The sequence below is a fragment of the Balaenoptera musculus genome, chromosome 17 (genome assembly GCF_009873245.2).
Source record: "Balaenoptera musculus isolate JJ_BM4_2016_0621 chromosome 17, mBalMus1.pri.v3, whole genome shotgun sequence".
Taxonomy (NCBI): domain Eukaryota; kingdom Metazoa; phylum Chordata; class Mammalia; order Artiodactyla; family Balaenopteridae; genus Balaenoptera; species Balaenoptera musculus.
The window spans coordinates 62,789,153-62,811,130 of NC_045801.1; the positions used below are offsets into that span (position 1 = coordinate 62,789,153).

General features: G+C 41.8%; 1 protein-coding gene across 14 annotated transcripts in view; it reads left to right on the plus strand.

Annotated features, from left to right (window-relative positions):
• Positions 1 to 5,585: 5,585 nt before the first annotated feature.
• The window catches only part of STAU2 (staufen double-stranded RNA binding protein 2), a 303,654-nt gene continuing 287,261 nt past the window's right edge, over positions 5,586 to 21,978 (plus strand). For 5 of the 14 annotated variants that reach the window (XM_036829833.1, XM_036829841.1, XM_036829837.1 and 2 more), the window contains exons 1-2: positions 6,252 to 6,352; positions 13,942 to 14,007. Coding sequence is in view for 4 of the 14 variants with exons in the window: in XM_036829843.1 (XP_036685738.1) it covers positions 13,990 to 14,007 (18 nt within the window). In the remaining 10 variants the exon portion in view is untranslated. Of the gene's footprint in view, positions 5,702 to 6,251; positions 6,353 to 13,941; positions 14,008 to 16,311; positions 16,342 to 16,784; positions 16,841 to 21,978 lie in introns of those variants that run through there. The other 9 variants (XM_036829834.1, XM_036829845.1, XM_036829836.1 and 6 more) reach the window with 7 other exon arrangements.

Below are 21,978 nucleotides of genomic sequence, written 5' to 3' on the forward strand. Positions count from 1 at the left end.
ACTTATTGATTCACTTATTTACACGCTGCACTGCTTGTGGGATTCTTAGTTCCCCCGACCAGGGATTGAACCTGGGACAGGGCAGTGAAAGCGCCAAGTCCGAACCACTAGACTGCCAGGGAATTCCGTGAGGATGGTTTATTATAACTACAATATACTACTAATTCAGAATGTCATCAACAGTTACCAAAGAGATGAAAGAATGAAAAGGTATAAATAGCTGGAATGTTCAGTTTTTGTCTTCCTTTATAAATGGGAAGGGAGAAAGAATAATGAAGTCTTTTGAAAAGGGGATGGGGGTGACAATAAGGAAAGACGACAAGGTGATTGCTAAAGGATGTCTTTCAAAATAGACACAATTAAAAAGTGTTGGAAGAAATCATTGAACTTATTTAAGAAGCAACACCTGCCAACCCCCCACCCCCTGTGTTCAGAGATGTTACACAGTTATTCCATTGCAAGGAAATTTAAATAATTATAAACAGGGCACAAAGAAATGTATCAGAAATTTAGGGTAACAATGGTGGAATAAAGCCAAATTATAAATTCTCTCTCTGAAATTTTCCCCACACTATCAACCAATTTTCTGGTTCTTTGGACACCAACTTAATGAGAAAACTGTTTTTCTTTACTATTCATACCAACATTTCTAATACCAGATGTATGGATTTCTCTGGGTCTGGTATTTTCACTGTAAGCATCTTTGTTGCAAACATTTTTACGGCACAACTAGTTGGCCATAAGGCAAATTTGCCATAAAACATAAAATCATGAAAAATAAAAAGGGACATCAAAGAGGACATAAACATAAAACATGAGAAATGAATAAAAAAATTAAAAAGACTTTATTGCAAAATACAAAATAGTTGTATTTAAGACATGTGTAGATGCATGGCAATACTTCACAAATAACTGACTTTATTTTGTAGGTTGTACCTAAGCACTTGTCTTCCAAGTGTTTTGTTCATAGTATTTTATACTATTTTTTTCTTCTTGATTTGTCTCCTTGTTCAGCATTGCATCTTTCTTTTTGCTAATATTTCTTCCTTCATTAAGAGAGGTATCAGTTTCCAAATACTAGGACGCATATTTTTTTTAAATCAACTTTTATTAATGCACGTCAAGATTACATTAGATTTTTTATTTATTTATTTATTTTTGGCTGTGTTGGGTCGTTTCTGTGCGAGGACTTTCTCCAGTTGCGGCAAGCGGGGGCCACTCTTCATCATGGTGCGCGGACCTCTCACTATCGGGGTCTCTCTTGTTGCGGAGCACAGGCTCCAGACGCGCAGGCTCAGTAGTTGTGGTGCACGGGCCTAGTTGCTCCGCGGCACGTGGGATCTTCCCAGACCAGGGCTCGAACCCGTGTCCCCTGCATTAGCAGGCAGATTCTCAACCACTGCGCCACCAGGGAAGCCCCTACATTAGATTTTTTAAAAAAATTATTTATTTAGGCTGCGTTGGGTCTTCGTTGCTGCGCACGGGCTTCTCATCTGTGGTGGCTTCTCTTGCTGCGGAGCACGGGCTCTAGGTGCACGGGCTTCAGTATTTGCAGCACACGGGCTTAGTTGCTCTGCGGCATGTGGGATCTTCCCAGACCAGGGCTTGAACCCGTGTCCCCTGCACTGACAAGCAGATTCTTAACCACTGCGCCACCAGGAAAGTCGTAGGATGCATGTTTGTCACTGCATATTTGTGTTGTGAAAGTCTTCTACACTGTTGTGTGTTCTTGGCATATTGTCACATGTCCATTGACAGATGTTCCAAAGTTCTGAGAGAAATGTGGGTTCAACTCTGCACCTTTGGGGCCCTCGGCCTCTTTCTTCTCCAAAGTAGTGTGTTTCAAAATAAGAAATCAACTCTTGGGGCAAATCATTGTCACCTGTCAGCTCAATAAAGCCATCGATAACGTCACTGACTGGAAGAAACGCGAACACTTAGTGCACTTAATTTTTGTGTTAAATTCAGCACCGGTTTCATAGTGCAACTTTTCTCCAATATCAATGATTTTGTGGTAAATGTGTTTTGCCATACGAAATGAACGGCCAGTTATAGTTGTATTCAGGTATATGTTAGAGAAAGCGATGATACTTGCTTTCTCAAATTCGGTCATTGAGGATTCAGGATCTAATGTGGGACATAGATTCATTAAAATCTGCTGTAAGTCTCCTCAGCTTTCCCTGGAAGTAAAACGAACAGATGAGGGAGGCTGCCATTTGTTATTAATATATGTAAGGTTTATAACTGATAGCACATATATGGACTATATTTAAATGTTCCATCACATGCCCAATCCTTATATTTCACCAAATCATCTAAGCCAGATTCTGTGCCAAATATCAAAATTTTGCCCACATCATGTTATCCTCTATTACACAGCAAAAAATTTTCACCATTTTCAAGAAACTTATACTCATCAGGAATTGCATCACCATTTCTTTTTTGGGGGATAGGAGGAGTTGATTCCTCTTTTGCCTCCAACTTCTAATATTGCAATGATAAATTTGGTAAAGATGGCATTAGAGAACCAGCTGTTGTATCTAAATTAGTTAAAAAATCAATAATTAATTGATTATTCAAAATATTTATTGAGCAATATGTTTGATAAGACTTAAAAGAACCTCTGTACACTTTATTAAATAAAATTTTGTTTCCTTACTCTTAATGATTATATTTGCAATGTAATTTATTTCTACTGCTTTTTAGTACAGTGCTTAGGCAGCTGATACTCTAGTAACTATTTTGACCTCATTATTATGAAAAAAAAATTGAGTCCCAAGCAACTGATTTATTAGTGAGCAGGCAGATACACTGGAAATTTCCAGAATGGTATTCTAATATAGATAAAGGACTGGGAAGTGTTTTTTTTATCACGCATTTGTCTATTCATTCATTTCTCTGTAAGTTTCATGAGGACAAAGACTTTGCCGATTATTTTCATTGCTATATATCCCTGGGCTGTGACTAGTACTTGGTATATAGAAGGTACTCAGTAAACGTTTGTCAAATTCACTAATCCGTTCATTCAGCCAGCATTTGTTGATCACCACAGGCACTGTGCTAGATGCTGGAGAGGAAAAGATAGGGGAAATCTTTGTTCTTGTCTTCAAGGAGCTGAGGTATACTGGAAGAAACAAATAATGTGTAGTGATAAAAATATGTTTAGATATATATAAAAGAGAATAACATACGGTGGGTGCTGGGGGACGAGATGAATTTTACAGGAAAATAGATGTCAAGAAAGGGTTGTTATAAGAAAAGAGAGGACATAGCTGGAAGAGAAATCATGTTTTGTGGTTCTAGAATCTGTCCTATTCAAATTGCTCAAACCTGACCCTGATGAATTTGAAAGCATTATCCTTTTCTGATGGGTGAATATTTGACTTCAATGGTTGCTGGTAAAGACACATGGATAAATCTGTTGCTTTGTTTTAATCAGCTTCTAATAGGACCACACCTCTTTAAATATCTATTTTTTTCAACTCCTACACAAACATTTCATTTTAAAGTAAAATCCCAAGATCATAGATTGACATGTGGATTTCCATGCCACTCAGGTGATTTCATGTCCTGATGCTATCTACACACCTTGAGCAATTGAAAGTGCTGATTCAAGCTCAAAAACAATTTTCTCTCTGATAATTATGGCTTCTAAAAATTCATTCTAGGGACTTCCCTAGTGGCACGGTGGTTAAGAATCCACCTGCCAATGCAGGGGACACGGGTTCAAGCCCTGGTCCAGGAAGACCCCACATGCCGAGGAGCAACTAAACCCGTGCGCCACAACTACTGAGCCTGCGCTCTAGATCCCGCGAGCCACAACTACTGAGCCTGCGCTCTAGAGCCCACGAGCCACAACTACTGAAGCCCGAGCACTCTAGGGCCCGTGTGCTGCAACTACTGAAGCCTGTGCCCGCGCACCGCAACGAAGAGTAGCCCCTGCTCACCACAAGTAGAGAAAAGCCCGCATGCAGCAATGAAGACCCAATGCAGCCAAAATAAATAAATAAAATTCAAAAATTAAAAAAATAAAAATTCATTCTAAGGGTTGGTGGGTGGGCCGGGACGCTGTGGCTCCGGGGCTGGGGGCGCCCAGGCAGGTCAGCTGGAAAAAATAAATAAATAAATAAAAATCCATTCTATTTGGGGTTTAAATGTAACACGCCCATGGTCTCCTAGTTAGCAAGTGGATAACCAGAGACTTAAAATCCATTATAAGAAAAAGTTACAGTGGAGATAAAGTTTTCAATTAACTTTAATGACCTGAATAAGAGGGAGTGACATTTCCGAACACTTCAGAGTCATTTCTAAAAGCATAAACTCATCTATTTATTCCAAAAGCATTTACTTCCACCCCCTAGCTATTGGATGCTGGGACTACAAAGATGAATGAGATACAGAGCCTGGCCCTAAAGAATGTACTGTTTGGCATGTGGAATAAGGCTCAAAAACACTCTAATGTACCTACTATGTCAGAAGAGAGAGAAGAAAAGCACTGACCTGCTCAGAGGAGGTAGAGAATGCCCTCAAGGAGGTGATCTCGGAATGACCTGAAGGATGACTTGCTCGTTGGGTGAGAGGAGGATGGAATGCAGGGAGAGGGGGTAGCCCGGGAAAGGCACAAATGTGGGAGGCTTGTCCTTTGATACCGCTGGTGTGAAGGGCATGTACTCTTTCAAAGCATTCAACAAGTATTTGAATGCTAGGCTTGAGCTAGAAGTCATTAACCAAGGACTAATGCAGATTTAGGAAGGATGCACCATGTTAAGTTTGAGGGAATTGGCAGAGGTGAAAAGAGGGGAAGGAGCATAGGAGAGAGTTCCAGGAGGAAAATATAGCAGGTAGCTAATCTCTTTCCACGGGAAATGCCAGGCCCTGCTTAAAGGGCTTTATACATACTATCACATTTAAATACATGTTATCACATGTTATCTCCTGTTGAACAAAAGAATAAACGGACTCATTGGGTAACTAACATGTCCATGGTCTCCTACTCAGTAAGTGGATAACCTGGCCTGGTTATCTAATTCGAACGCCCTTGCTTTTAACCACTGCTATACTGTCTTCCCAGCTGTTCAGAGAACTATCGGTTTTACGTGATGACTGAAATAACAGGCCTCGTAGACACTTCTCAGGTGGAGAATCGATACTGGGAAGCAACCCTGGGAATAATAATGCAAATGGATAAATGTGAAAACAGAGTAATAATTGTATTTCTACACTTACTTTATTGCCACATTATTTATTATGCCATTTACTAAATGGAGTGTTGAATTTCACTGGGCTTAACTGGGTTGAAGTTATCCAGACATCAGTAACCCACATCAAAACCAGGACGACTCAAGAAGTAATTCGAGTTTTCTGGCACTCCTGCCTCAACAATCTAGAATCTAGGGCACTGTTCTAAGATGATCCTCCTTTTTGGTTCGAAGGATTTCTTTTTTATGATTTTTTTGGCTGAGGAGGCCGTTTGGCCACGCTGCGGATCTTGGACAGCAGGTGATTACTGATCACTAGTGTTTTCCGGGCGAGACAGTGGCGCTAACCCCCTCCCCTTCCCCCCCCTTCCCCCTCCTCCTCCCAGGCTGGAAAGGTGCAGGATCCGCTAAACCGTGCTTCGCACAGCGGCGGCCGGAGCAGACGCGGGATGGTCGCGCGCCCCCAGCAGAGCAAAGGGGGGCAGCGAGAGAGCCTGGGGAAGGTACGGGCGGGGAATCGGGGTGCGGACACCACCTGGAAAGAGCAGAGGGTCAGTTGGGCGGGGGAGGCATTTGCCGAGTGCAGGTGTGTAAGAGGCTGCCCCAGGCCCACCCTTTGCAGCCTAGGGGGCGGGAAGCCGGGCCAGAGACCCGGAGACTGCGGACGGGGCGCGGTCCCTGGGCTCTCGCTCGCCCTCCTTCCCAAGGCCCCGGGGACGGCCCCTCGCCCCGGGGCCCGGCCTGCCGGCGCCAGCACCGCAGCGCCCGCGGCAGCCGCCGCTGCGGCGGACGGCCGGCCGCCAGGGGGCGGGAGCGGCGCCGCGAACAATGGCCGCGCTCGGCCGCGGGCCTGCGAAAGGAAGGAGGGAGGGAGGGCCGGCGCCGGCGCGCGGCGTGGGTCTGCGGGGGCCGGGGACGCGCGCGCCGGGCAGGCTGGGGAGCGGGAGCGGCTGCGTCGGCGGGGGCGCGCGGCGCGGGCCCGGGAGGGCGCGGCGGGAGCGCAGGGGAGGCGGGCGGAGGCGGGGGGAGGAGGCGGGGGGCGGGGAGCCCGAGGGGTGGAAGCCGGCAGCGGCGGCGGCGGCGGCCGAGCGGGGTCAGTTCTCTGTAGTGTTTGCCAATGTTGGAGTCGTCTGCAAAGTGTCCCCGGCGAGAAGGTAAATACCCTTGTGGGGGGCGTCCGGGAGGCCCGGACTTCCGCCCCGCTGGCGGGGGAGACAGAGGGCGCTGGGGAGCCCTGCGGGTCCGCGGCGCGCGGCGAACCCTGAGAAGAGCGGCCCCTTCGCGGCCTCCCCTCCCCCGCGCCTTCCCTCCCTCCTCGGGCTCTCTCCGGGCGGGAGGGGGAGGGGAGGAGGATGGCGGGGGCTGGGGAGCCGGGGAGGAGACGAATGAATTGGGGGGGGGGCGTGTGTGGAGGGGGTGGGACGACACAGGTGTCCAGAGGGGAGGAGCCGGGAGGAAGGCGAGGATGCCGGCACAGACGGAGGGTGGAGGGCGGGGGTGGGGGAGGGGGCAGGGACCCGGGAGATGGGGTCGTTGGGGCCGCGGTGGGAACGGCCGGAAGAGGGGACCGCGGGTGGAGCGACGGTGCCGGAGAGGGAGGGGGAGGGTCCCTGTGGGGGGGAGGGCAGGACTGGGGAGGGGAGGGGGACAGTGGAGGGGAGATGGCGGGAGGCCCATCCCTGGAGGGTCTGCGGGCCATGGGCCTGGGGGCGCAGGGGGAACGGCGGGGCGGGGGCGCGCCGGGGGCTGGTGGTGGTGGCTATTTCTGTATAATGGGCAAGTGATAAATACGTAACGCGCCGAAATGGGGAAGGTAGGTGGGGCAGAGGGGACAAAATATATCCTATGACAGGCAAGTTCGGCCGTGGCTCTTACGAACTACTACGGTGAGGGCTCGGCTTAAAGGGGTGGTTGGCAGTTAATGACCTTGCCGAGGTGAAGGCAGTTGGGCGAAGAGACAAAGATCAGTTACAGAATCCGCTGTGCGAGGGCAGAGCCTCCAGCCCCTCGCGGGGCGGGCCGGGGACTGTGGGGATTGTGTCGAGGCGGGTGTTCCGCGGAGGCAACTGAGGAGACGCTGAGCTGGGATTCTTCGGGAGGGGGCGGGGATAATGGCCTTGGGTTCTGGAAGTCCCTGGAAATATGTGCAGAATTTTGCACTTACGGAGAATTTTCTTCGGAAAGGGTCTTTGCTTGGCGTGACGCGTCCCCCCGCCCCTTCCCCAGAAGGTTTAGAACTACTTGGGTAGAGAAGGACCGTTCACTTAGGGAAATGTACTGAAGGATTTTAAATTGGGTGGTTCCTCCAGAAAGGATAGAGACGATCTTTTAAAGGTGTTTCACCGTTAGCCGAAAACCTTTATTTTTAATGTTTGATTTCACAATTTTGGTGAACTTCTTCTGAGCATTACTTCTCTTCTGATGCATCCTTGTGATTTAAGAGAGCATGAAGAACATTTGAAATCAAAATTGTGATGGGCAGGCGGGTTAATAGTAACCTTGTAGGAGGAAAGATTGCAGCATTGTTCCTGGAGGCTGTTTCTTCTCCGTCCTTGCTTTCTTAACATGATTCACACATACTGTTGTGAATTGAGCTGCAGTAGAAAAAAAAAATCTTTTTTAATAAAGCCATCAAAACCCAGACATTCTGCATCTCGATTGTTTTGTAAAATGGCAAGTTTTTCATTTTTCAGTTTGCCTATATTTTACTGCAAAACAGAGATAACACATACCACTTGAATTGTAGATTTGCTGCCGTTTGAAGCAGGCCTGTATTAGATTTGTGAAACATTTAAATGCCAAACTATGTGATGTCTGTGTTTTTTTTTTGTCCTGCTATGTTTTCAGCTCAAGCCACCATTGCCACATTCCATTGCATGGCAGTGTAGTTTGAAATTTATTCCTAAGTGATCATTAGTTGGTAGGATATAGTGCAGATTTCCTCACACATCCCTAAATTTTTCCTTAAAAACCTGTGTTCTGTATTTGTAAAAATGTTGCTGTATAATCCAAGTATGTACTGTTAACTTCAGATATACTGCCACGTAATTTTTTTTTTTTTAAAGATTTAATTTTATTTATTTTTTGGCTGCGTTGGGTCTTCGTTGCTGCACGCAGGCTTTCTCTAGTTGCAGCGAGTGGGGGCTACTCTTCGTTGCGGTGCGCGGGCTTCTCATTGCGGTAGCTTCTCGTTGGGGAGCACGGGCTCTAGGCACATGGGCTTCAGTAGTTGTGGCACGCGGCCTCAGTAGTTGTGGCTCGCGGGCTCTAGAGCACAGGCTCAGTAGTTGTGGCACACGGGCTTAGTTGCTTCGCGGCATGTGGGATCTTCCCAGACCAGGGATGGAACCCATGTCTCCTGGATTGTCAGGCAGATTCTTATCTACTGCGCCACCAGGGAAGCCCCTGCCATGTAATTTTTAAGTTTTAGTTTTTTATTTGGAAGTAACTTCAAGTTTACAGAAGAGTACCAAGAATAAGAATAATACAAAGAATACTCATGTAACCTTAACTCAGAGTCACCAATTTATAATTTGCTTTCTCTCTGTCACACACACATAATATTTTTTTCCTGGATCATTTGAGGGTCAGTTATATACATCATGGTCTTTACTCCTACTTAACTTCAGCATGGAAAACCATATAAATTTCACATTTTAGCTTACTTGGCTTGCCTGGAATGAAATTCTAGGAAGGAGTGGCTTGGTCTGATTTTCAACAAAGAATAAGAATATCAAAGGTGTTCATCACCGTTATTAGTATATAAATAATATAGGAATTGAGGCTGAGTGGTTTTCCTGTGTTAGGATCAGGTTCTGGAAGATACAATTGGCCAATGTGGTGGGGTTTTTTCCTTGTAGTTAACCTCTCCTTTACTTCTATTACTCTGTCTTCTTTTCTTTTGTTTACTTTGAGCACTGGATATCTGATCATTTATGTATGCAGATCATAATAAAGAAAGGGGAAAAGTCTAGATATTGCAAAATTGGGTTTTGTTAATATTAGACTGAATAGTGGGAGACAGGCATAGTATAATCAAATCATGTATAGATATATTTGTGCCTCTTCTAGATACTCAAGAAAATATTAGATGAGTGTCTAGATTCCATAGTAATTATAATTTATATTTGTGTATGATTGATTTTGAAGAAATCAATATAGTTTTGAAGTTCTATATAGAATCCTTGCCATTATGTTGTTTTAGAGGTCAAGCCCTTTGTTAAGGAACATTTTTAAGGAGTCGAGCTTTTATTTATAGTTTAACATATAATGGAAAGAAGGGGACTTTGAACCAGACAAAACTGAGTTTTAATCCTAGCAATGTGACTGGGGAAGTAACCCAACTTCTAGAAAAATGGGAATAACACCTGCATCCCAAGGTGATGAGGATTAAATGAGCTAATATAAAAATGGCAAAATATGGCACCTGGTATATATAAAATTGGTGTCTGGTAAATGTTAATTTCCTTTTTTTCTTAGCTGGTAGTATGTGGGGTTTTTCACTGGAACGGTTCATGGAGTGAGACTTCTATATACTTAGAATATTTCATAGGCTCTTAGGAGATAGTAAAATTTATACTAAATTGTTTTGATTTTCTTACATAAAAATAGTTTTTTGGGGTACCTACTTTTAAAAAGAAATGAAAATGAAAAGCCTTTTTAAAAACACTTTTTAAGGAGCTCATGAGTTTTTTAGAGTAAGAAGCTTTGAGTTGGTATTTAGTTTTGTAGTAGTTTGGAGTGTAAGAATGGGGATTAGTAAATGTTTTTGCTTTTCATATTGTCAGGTAAGACATTTAAGAGGGGATTGCCTGTCAGTCGTGGGATGGGTGCCAATATAAAATTTATAGATATGTTAATTTAATAATGCCATTTTATAAAGCAGGATTTAATTGTTGAGGATTTTATAGATTTAATTTTGCACAGCTTTGAATTAATCAGATGAGCAAATTGTAATTCATAATATAAGCGGTGAGTGATATCAGCAGTACATTTCAGATACCTGTTGGACCTTTAATTCTTCATGAGTGGCAAGTCTTCTCCAGTTAGTAGTGCCTTCTCTCCATAAACTGCCCTGCCTGTCTTCATTTAGTAGCTTGGAATCTGGAACTGCATGTTCTAATGCGCCTGACTGGATATCACTGTAGGGCATTTTTGGGACATGTGAATAGGTTTCTCTAAAAGTACATAGTTGTAACTGGAATGAATGGTAGCTGGAAACTTTTGACAGAAGAGGAAGAGGTGGATTTTATGAAACCATGGGTAGTATAAAATGCTCTGCATCTTATTGATATGACTTGATATTTTATCAAATTCTTTTAAATATAGGATAGTAGACCTGGCATGTCTTTAAATAAGACATGAAATGTTAAAGAGATGTGCCACTGTGGGCATTCCAAATTGCCTGTGGTATAGTTATAATCTTTATATTGATATAAATCTAATACAACTTGTTTGTGGAAAAGAATATGTTCAGAATTTTTATCCAGTTACCTCACAGAGTGCTGTCACAGACATATTAGTTTCATGTTTTAATGTATACAGATTTTTATAACTGTGAAGGAAAGGCTTACGGAATATTTAAAATTGTATGGTCAGTTTTGAGTGAATACGTGCTTTCATTTGTGCTTCTTCATAAAACTGCTTTTTGTATATCAGAAGATCAGAACTTTAAAAAATGTACCCCTATATCTTATTGTGCCTACTTCTCAGGATCAGCCACTAGTATTACCAAAATCTAATATTGAAGAAACACATACAGGTCTATAGACAAGGATTTGTAATTTTTAGAGGCTTACATAAAATGAAAACAGAATGAGATTTCTCAAATTTGGTAAATTCTTACTAAATAATGTTAAATTCTGGAAAATAAGGGACATTAGATCACTGAGATGCTTTTAGTGGTTTGTTCATGTTTTAATGTCCAAATGAATTGTTTTCAATTAAAAAAAAGAAAACTGCTTAGGTTTGTAGTTTTAGTTGTAGATAGTGTATTTTAATACCATTTGACTAATGCTACACTTTTTAATGATGTCATCTTTTGAATAGAATGTAAATGTTTAAGTTTCATAATTTACTCCTTTCAAATTCTAGTGTTACTCATTTGCTTATGTTGAACAGGGAATTGATTTTTTTTGGTCTACCTAAATATATTAATTAATACCATAGAATTATAGAATTTGAGTTGAATGGAAGTGTCTTATTTATTGTTACAAATTACCCCAGAAATTAAGAACTTAAAACAAATATTTATTATCTCAGTTTCTGTGGGTTACAAATCTGGCTGCAGCTTATCTGGGTGCCTGTGGTTCAGGATCTCTTAGGAGGTTGCAGGTAAGCTATCTTTGGGGCTGTAGTCTCATCTGAAAGCTTGACTGGGGGACGATCTACTTCTGAGTCATTCATGTGACTCTTGGCAGGATTCAGTTCCTTGGGGGTACTGGACAGAAAGCCCCAGTTTCTGTTGGGCTGTTGGCCCAAGGTGTCTCTTAGTTCTTTGTCATGTAGGTCTGATCACAGGGCAGCTCACAATATGACAGCCAGCTTCCTGCAGACCAAACAGGTGAGAGAACGAGAGCAGGTGACACCCAGGAGGGAAATGATGGTCTTTTTATAACCCAGTCTTGGAAGTGGTAGCTCATTATTTCTGCTGTATTCTATTTGTTGTTTGCCTACCAAAGGACTTACATTTACTTTTTAAAGATTAAAAAAAAAAAAAAAGGAAGAAAATAGAAGCAAGAGAAAGAACTCAAAGATACATAAAGCAATTTACCAAAGCTCAAAAGGTAATCCCCTGAAGGGGCTTCCCTAGTGGAGCAGTGGTTAAGAATCCGCCTGCCAGTGTAGGGGACACAGGCTCGAGTCCTGGTCCAGGAAGATCCCACATGCCGCAGAGCAACTTAAGCCTGTGCACATCACTACTGAAGCCCGTGTGCCACAACTTCTGAAGCCCGCGCGCCTAGAGCCTGTGCTCCACAACAAGAGAAGCCACCACAATGAGAAGCCCGCGCACCGCAACGAAGAGCAGCTCCCGCTCTCAGCAACTAGAGGAAGCCCGTGTGCAGTAGTGAGGACCCAATGCAGCCAAAAGTTAAATAAATGAATAAATAAATTTATATTAAAAAAAGGTAATCTCCTGGAGAGCTTGTACTAAAACTTAAATTCACTGGTACTCAGGCCTTGTGCTATTTCTACAAATGTGATTCTCTTGGAAAATACAAAAATTGGGACAGATGGTGAGGTCACTATTGTAAGAAATAATTGAGGAGCTTCCCTGATGGAGCAGTGGTTAAGAATCCTCCTGCCAATTCAGGAGACACGGGTTCGAGCCCTGGTCTAGGAAGATCCCCCATGCCGCGGAGCAACTAAGCCCATGTGCCACAACTACTGAGCCTGCGCTCTCTAGGGCCCACAAGCCAAACTACTGAGCCCGCGAGCCAAACTACTGAAGACTGTGCTCCTAGAGCCCATGTTCCACAACAAGAGAAGCCACCGCAATGAGAAGTCTGCACACCACAACGAAGAGTAGCCCCCGCTCGCTGCAACGAGAGAAAAGCCCACGTGCAGCAACGAAGACCCAACGCAGCCAAAGATAAATAAATAAATTTATATAAAAAAAAAAGAAATAATTGAATACTTTGAAAGTCATTTTGAATTGACTCTAGTTTGTCATCTTGAAAAAATTGTAGCCAAATATATGTATACACACACACACACACATATGTATATTCATATGGTATTTGTGTGTATATATATATCTCCAGAACCTTTGCTTCTGAGGGAAAGTTCAGTATTAAAAATTTTGTAGCATAAAAATTTTTACACAAGTGATTGGATTTAGCTCTTTTGGTATATGTCAAAATTGTGTTGTTGCTTTTCAGATAATTTTTTGGGGGGACTACATAATTTTTAATGTAACTTTTCCCATTATAAAATCCCATTATTTATTTATTTATTTGGGTTTTCCTGCCCTTCTTTGATATCTATTTTTAAGTTAAGTGTAGAAGACATTTGCTATATGAAAAGAAATGCAACCATGGCGAGGAGGTTAGACCCATAAGGAAACAAATCCAAATGTAACAATGGGATGTGTCAGGATGGTAATTTTGTTTTCGAGAATTTTATGTAAAATTTTAATATGCGTGCTATTTTTATAATGATGATAATAAAATCAGAAACAGGAAAAAATGCAACTAGGTAATCTTACTATGTGCTCTTTTCCATACCACCTAAGAGAATATGTGTGTGTTACATCTTCTTTAGGCTTAATTTATCTTATAGAGGAGGGGAACAAAGCTGTTTAAAACGTTACTGGAGCAAGGGAAGTATATATTAAATATTAATCTGAAACTTTTACATTGTTTTAACAGCTTCACTTTTGCTGAAATTGTCGTAGAACTCTAGAACCAGAAGAGACTTTGTTCAGCCTAGATCTGTGCTGTCCAGTATGGTGGTCACTAGCCACAGGGTGGCTATTTAACTTTAAATAACATTAAAGAAAATTTAAAATTTACTTCCTCAGTTGTTCTAGCCACATTTCAAGTGCTCAGTAACCACATGTGTCTAGTGGCTACCGGTTTGGACAGCAAAGATATAGAACATGTTTATGATCATTGAAAGTTCTACGCTGATTTAGATGTACTCCATTTTTTGTATTTGATTTTGGTCACGGGAATGTGTTTAAAGTGCTAATCATTGAGATTACCAACTAAGTTGAACTTATTTCTTCATTTTCATTTTCTAGTTTTTGGAGCCGTGAGGGATACAGCAGTTTGGTCAATATTGTTTTAACATGCTTCAAATAAATCAGGTGAGTTTGTGTTAAGGCATGTCACACTTATATGGTGCTTGGGCCATAAATCGTGGAGCATTTTAACTCAGCTTTTGTATAACCATAACCTGACCGCTGCTTTATAGAGCAGTTACATGCTATATATTTGTCATAGGAAGACTGCAGGGCAGGTTGTGTAAGGATTATAGTGATAGTCCTGAAAGTTAAGTTTTAAGTGTGCAGAGCAGAAGGTTTTTCTGTTCTTTTTTTTTTTTTTAAAATTTTTATTTATTTATTTATTTTTTTGGCTGTGTTGGGTCTTCATTTCTGTGCGAGGGCTCTCTCTAGCTGCGGCAAGCGGGGGCCACTCTTCATCGCGGTGCGCGGGCCTCTCACTATCGCGGCCTCTCTTGTTGCGGAGCACGGGCTCCAGACGCGCAGGCTCAGCAGCTGTGGCTCACGGGCCTAGTTGCTCCGTGGCATGTGGGATCCTCCCAGACCAGGGCTCGAACCCGTGTCCCCTGCACTGGCAGGCAGACTCTCAACCACTGCGCCACCAGGGAAGCCCCTTTCTGTTCTTTTTGATGTCACATCTCCAGGACTTGCTGATGTGTTTAGAATGCTTACAGTTGTGATCTAGCTTCAGTAGGTGGCAGTTCTGCAGACCGAAAGCATTTCTAGTGACACATCTTGTGAAGTAGTTGTATCAGTGTGTTAAAAAAAGAGTCCTTTTCTAGGGCACTGGAAAAGGCTGGAAGAAAGTGCTCTGCTAAATAAACTATAGCATACAATGCCTTAGACTCACTGTAGAAGTATTTTTCTTAGGTCTTGACATTTCTCCAAGAACTTTATACATTTAATCTTATCCTTTCTGAACAAAAAGGGCATTGTATCATAACTATAATATTAGAAAGTACTTTGATTTATTTCACATTCGCAAATCAAGAGAGAAGAAAGTAATTTGATTGCAAGAAGTAGTTAATTCTTTTGTGATTTGAGGAAGTAATACATGACCCCTCCCAGCCCCCGCCCCATCCAGCTCACCTGGCCTAAGAAATCTCCAGTTCCTGTGCATCACACACCATCTCTAAGCAAATGACTTCTCAGTTTATACCTGGTCTAGACTTCTTTTCTGAGCTCCAGACTTAGGTAGCAGTTACCAACTTGATCTCTTAATGCCTCTCAGACTTAACGTGTGCCCAGGAAACAATCTAAATGCTTCAGTCAAACTAGACTCTTTCAGGTTGAGCCAGGTCGTTCCAGCTTGACCTCTTCTCACCCACCCTGTGCTTGGTTCACTTGACTCCCAGGCCTAGGATTTGCCTCATAGCACCCTGCCCTTCTATTTAATGACATCCTGACATTCAAAGTTGTATTAAAATATGTAATATTATTTAACGTCTGTCTTCCTTGTTAGGTGTTGTGCTCCATGAAGGGAGTGACTTTGCTTGTTTACTCCTATATCCCCAGGTCCTAGAATAGTTCTTGTTGTATATGATTTTCATGTATTTGCTGAATGAGTGGATGAATGGTGCTAAGGTTGTCACTAAAGCAAGGAGATCTCCATCCTTGTCAGCAGTAACCATATAATTGTGTTGTCCGTTTTGGTATTATATGATGCTGCTTTACACAAATGCCATTAATATAAAATCCCTTATGCACAGTCGTTCTTTGATTTTCTCCTTGAACTAGACAATTTTCTTGTGCCACAAATATTGCTTTCATCAGTGATGTTACTAACATGGGCTAAAAGGAATCATACTGTGCTTAGTGCTTCCTGTGCCTTCATGGTTGCTGTCAAGTCCCATTAGATGCACTGATGGAGCTTTATGAGATGTAACATACAAACTGTGCTGTAGGTGTGAAGTTCCCCCCAAGTGACTGTACAGATACCTGCCATTAATTATATGGGTACAGTTATTCTACTATAGACAGATGGAAATGATCATTTTATGTCAGGCAACATCATTGAAAATTATAGTTTATAGATTAGTCCTAATGAGGATTTACTAACCCTCTGTGCTACTGGTTGTGTTGAACCAGGCGTTGCAAACAACTCCTAGGCAGCGTTCTGCGTGGCCCCAGCAGCTCCCTGGGCTTTGGCTAGAAATTGTCCACAGTGCCTGGAGATATGCATGCTTTGCTTGTAACAGAGATGTATTTCTTGGCTTGCTTCAGGACCCTCTCTTGACTAAGTTTTTTAAACTTTTCAAGTCTGAGGGGAAAAGCTAACCTAATTTGGAATAGTAGAAGTTATAGAGAAGACTTTCTTTTCATCCAGACTTAAAGTCACACTGAATTCTTAAACATATGAGTGATTTTTATGTTTTATTATTTTCACAGTGACTGCTTTCCCATTAGAGGGTTCTCAAGGTAAATGTGAAAAGGCATGAAAAGGCAATTGAAGCTGACACTCATCTTGAAGCAGTTGAGATTTTACTGCATAATTTTCAACACTGTCTTTAGGATTAATAAATAAATTTGGGGAGGTCTTTTGTTAAAATGCCTGAATAGTACTAGCAAATTATTCCATATGTGTTCCTAGAGCTAATTAAAAACTAGGCTTTTGAATACTAAGTTACTTGGTATCCTTTTTGATATTAATTCTGCCTGACATTATTATTAGGGAACATAGGAATGTTCCACGTTCGGCTACCGTAATGACACTTCTGCCTTTAAATTGTGCTCCTCATTTTTACTTTTGCGTTTTAAGGGTGTGTGTTCTTATCCATGCACAATTCATGTAGAAAAATTAGGTGGTATAGATAAGTAAAAAGGAAAAAAAAATCAGAAGTAATTCCACTATTCTTTTACAGAAACAGTCACTGCTAACATTTTGGGGTATATACTTCTAGATTTTTTTTCTATGCAGGTATGTTTTTATGCGAATATATGTTATTTTAAAAAACTGGGATTATGTAATACATAATATCTGAAGTGACTTAATCCATAATTTGGAAGTACTAAGATTTATTTAATCAAATCCTTATTGTTGGACAGATTTTGTGTTATAGTTAGTGCCACAGTTAGTATTTTTTTTTTTTTACATACACCTGTGTTCCTTTGTCCATTATTTTCTTGGAATTAATTATTAGAAATGGAAATACTAGTCAAAGGAGTATGCAGATTTTAAAGATATTTGATGCATAAATACCAAAAATACAAAATTATATCTATTAGAAATTTATCAGAATGCCTGTTGCCTTATTTCCTTGACAAATTTTCAATCTCCGTTAATCTGTCTGACAAAAAGTGATATTTTAATTTGCATTTCTATGATTTGCTTATGTTTGTTCTTTTGTGTTTTGTCTTTTGTGAATTGCTTATATGTATCCACTGTCATCTTTACCTTTTATGTGTAAAAATTCTTTGGATTATATCCCCTTGAGAGTTTATAATCATTAGTTTGTATTTTTTTCATTCATTATTCAAAAAGTAACTAATGGTAACCTATGTTTCCAGGGTACCACTAAGTAAGAGTTTGGTGTATTTTGACCTTTCTCCCTGATGATTAATTACAAGCCCCTAGGGAAAGGAAACTCATTTGAACATTAAGCTGTAGCAAATATAAGTTGAGAAGGCCCATGTGCTGTGAAATACTATTTAAAAATTAGTGACTGAAATAGGGCAAATGTTTTGGGATTAGTTGGTGAGGCACACTTGACCGGGCAGCGTGTCCTAAGGGTTTGGGAAGTCTATGTTAGGCAGCTGTAGCCTTGGGAGAGCCCAGCAGCCAGGGATTAACAGAGGTTTAAGTGGTGGTTCCTTTTAAAGAGGTTTGGTAGTCGCTGTTAGGAACATGGAAGCCAAGGGGAAGCTTTTTTTTTTTTTTTATAAATGTATTTATTTTATTTAATTTTGGCTGTGTTGGGTCTTCGTTGCTGTCCATGGGCTTTCTCTAGTTGCGGCGAGCAGGGGCTACCCTTTGTTGTGCTGCGCGGGCTTCTCATTGCGGTGGCTTCTCTTGCTGCAGAACACGGGCTCTAGGCGTGCAGGCTTCAGTAGTTGTGGCTCGTGGGCTCTAGAGCGCAGGCTCAGTAGTTGTGGCGCATGGGCTTAGTTGCTCCATGGCATGTGGGATCTTCCCGGTCCAGGGCTCGAACCCGTGTCTGCATTGGCAGGCAGATTCTTAATCACTGCACCACCAGGGAAGCCCTAAGGGGAAGCTTTAAGGCCTGAATCAAGTGGGGTAGGAGAACAGGGAGGACAAAACAACTTCAGTGCCAGAAGAGTGGAGAATCCTATAGGGCAAGAGGGAGCCAGGTGTTATACAGAAAGAATAAAGTTGTATCAAGGTGTACTGTAAAGTGTAAAGCCAGGGTTTGGTCATTAAGAAACAAAAAGCCGGGGCTTCCCTGGTGGCGCAGTGGTTGAGAATCTGCCTGCCAATGCAGGGGACACGGGTTTGAGCCCTGGTCTGGGAAGATCCCACATGCCGCGGAGCGACTAGGCCCGTGAGCCACAGTTGCTGAGCCTGTGCGTCTGGAGCCTGTGCTCCACAACAAGAGAGGCCATGATAGTGAGAGGCCCGCGCACCGCGATGAAGAGTGGCCCCCACTTGCCGCAACTAGAGAAAGCCCTCGCACAGAAACGAAGACCCAACACAGCCATAAATAAATAAATAAATAAATAAAATTAAAAAAAAAAGAAACAAAAAGCCTAGAGTTTAAGGGATAATGATACTATCCTACAGGTTTGTTGTGAGGAGTAATTGGGATAACAAAGGCCAAATGCTTAGTGTTGGTTCTAGTACTCTTGCTACTACTGTTGATAGTACTATGACTGGTATTATTGCTATTGTTGCTCTGGAGATGGATGAGAAAGGAGGGCAGACATTTAAGTTGGTCATTAGAGTAAGTAATTGGGGGAGTGAAGCACTTGGACATGTCTCAAGCCCAGGTCAGCTACAGGTGCTCTCCTTCTCCTTCTTGCCATATGCACTGGAAACTCTATCCTTTTCGCTTTTAAAAACTGCTGATACTTACTCTTAGTTTTTCTCCAAGTCTGGCTTTGGAGTAGGATCTATTTACAATCTGCCCATCTCTCTTGAAGTCATAGGATTTAGTGTACAGTTACTGGATTAAAAAAGTAGTAAACACAAGGAGGTTAAAATGTATAAGAAGGATGTTGGCTTTCTGCCATGTTGGCATAACAAGATTTATCCTCTGTGTAGCCAGCTTCCAAGATGGCCCCCAATGATCTCTGCCTCCTGGTATTTACACCATTGTGTAATCCTCTTGCACATCTGTTTGTGTGGCCAATAGAATATGGTAGAAGTGATGGATCGTTTCCAAGGATAGGTTATAAAAGACATTGTGCCTTCTCCATCCTCCTTTCTCTCCCTCAGTGTCACCCTGCATTGCTGACTCTGAGAGTAGTTAGCTGCCATGTTGTGAATAGCCCACTGGAGAGGTCCACATGGTGAGAAATTGAGGCCTCCTGCCAACAGCTAACAAGGAACCAAGACCTTTAGCTAACTGTGTGACTGAGCCTTCTTGAAAGCAGATCCTCCAGCCCTTGTCAAGCTTCCAGCCCTACCTAGACTGCTCTCCCATCAACATCTTGACTGCAACCCCATGAGAGATTCTAAGTCAGAACCACCCAGCCAAGCTGCTCCTTGATTGCTGAACCTTAGAAACTATGTGAAAAAAATAAATGCTTAATTTTTAAGCCACTAAGTTGGGGGTATTGTGTTATGCAGCAATAATATTCTCTTTCTCCTTAAATAACTTGAGAACATATTAAATATGTGATCAGTGGTTTTTAGACATTGGATGACAGATGGCAGCAGGCTGTGATGCCTGAGAGGATAGAAACAAATGAGGTAAGCCCTTCTATTGCACCAGTTTACAGTAGAGCCTGGAAGTTGTTTACAGGCTGTAGTGTGAGGAGGAATCAAAACAGAGCCCAATTTTGTTGGGATTAGGAAACAAAGATAAGAGTTTAGGAAGGCCAAGGTGGTGGTTAGAATTGTAGGTCAGAGTACTGGAGAGAAGGGAGCTTTGGGGGAGAGTGGCGAATATATGTTAAAGAGTACACTCAAGCACATATGCATTCTGGAGAGCTGCAGAGGGTTCTTCTTGAGTCTTTGGCTCAGTTCTGACACAGCAGGACCTACTCAAAGTCAGGGAAAGAACTACTGGAAAGCAGTAAGAAAACAGTTTCTGGAGCTCACACAAAACTAGGAATAGTTTGTGTCTCCATTATCTAGAGTGTAAATACCTTGTAATACATAGGGCATTGGAAAGAGTCTTCAGAACGCTCCAAGTTATCCCAAGTAATTTAACTGTGCACCAGAACAAAGTCCAACACTGTATAGAGGAATACAACACAATTCAGAACCCAACAATATAAAATTCCTAGTGTTTGTCATCCAATTCAAAATTAAAATGCTTGCCTCACCTTGAATAAGGGATAGAGCAATCTAGACAGAAGATCAGTAAGGAAATAGAGGACTTGAACAACACTATAAGCTAATTAGATCTAACAGATACATACAAAGCGTTCAGCAACAGCAACATACAAATTCTTATTAAATGCATGTAAAGCATTCTCCAGGAATAGGCCATATGTTAGGCCACAAAACAAGTCTCAATACATTTTGAAAGATTGAAATCATACAAAGTATCTTCTCTGTTCACAGTGGAATGAAGCTAGAAATCAGTGACAGAAAGAGTACCAAAACCCTCAAGAATATGTGCAACTTAAAACAGTACACTCTTAAATAACCAAGAGGTCAAAGAAGAAATCATAGGGGAAATTAGAAAATAATTAAAGACAAATGAAAATGAAAACACAATGTACGATAACTTATGGGATGCAGTGAAAACAGTGCGCAGAGGGAAATTTATAGCATTAAACACCTACATTTAAAAAGAACGATCTCAAACAAATAACATAACTTTTCACCTTAAGAAGACTAGAAAAAGAGCAAAATTAAACCCAAAGCTAGCCGGAGAAAGAAAATGATAAAGATTAAAGCGGAGATAAACAAAATAGAGAATGGGAAACAATATAGACAATCAGCAAAACTAAAAGTTGGTTCTTTGAAAAGATCAACCAAATTGACAAATCTTTAGCTAGACTGACAAAAAAGAGCAAAGACAAATATAACTAAAATCAGAAATGAAGGTGGTGACGTTACCATGACCTTAAAGAAATTAAAAAGATTATAAGAGAGTACTGTGAACAACAAATTGGATAACCTACATGAAATGGACAAATTTCTAGAAACACAGATTACCAAAACTGACTTAAGAAGAAATAGAAAATATCAACAGCCCTATAAGAAGTAAACAGATTGAATCAGTAATAAAAAAAAAAAAAAATCCCGGGACTTCCCTGGTGGCACAGTGGTTAAGAATCCTCCTGCCAATGCAGGGGACACGGATTCGAGCCCTGGTCTGGGAAGATTCCACATGCCGCAGAGCAACTAAGCCCATGTGCCACAACTACTGAGCCTGCGCTCTAGAGCCCGCAAGCCACAACTACTGAACCCGCGAGCCACAACTATTGAAGCCCATGCACCTAGAGCCTGTGCTCTGCAACAGGAGAAGCCACCGCAATGATACGCCCGCACATGCCTCAACGAAGAGTAGCCCCCACTCGCCACAACTTAGAGAAAGCCCGCATGCAACAACGAAGACCCATTGCAACCATAAATAAATAAACAAACAAATTTATTAAAAAAAAAAATCCCTCCCAAACAAGGAAAAGTCCAGGACCAGATAGCTTCACTGATGAATTCTACCAAACGTTTAAAGAAGAGGTAAATAAATAAATGAATAAATAAACAAATTTATTAAAAAAAAAAATCCCTCCCAAACAAGGAAAAGTCCAGGACCAGATGGCTTCACTGATGAATTCTACCAAACATTTAAAGAAGAATTAGCACCAATCCTTCTCAAACTGTTCCAAAACATAGGAGAGGAGGCAATACTTCCTAGTTCATTCTATGAGGCCAGTATTACTCTGATACCAAAGCCAAACAAAGACACCATGAAAAAAAAA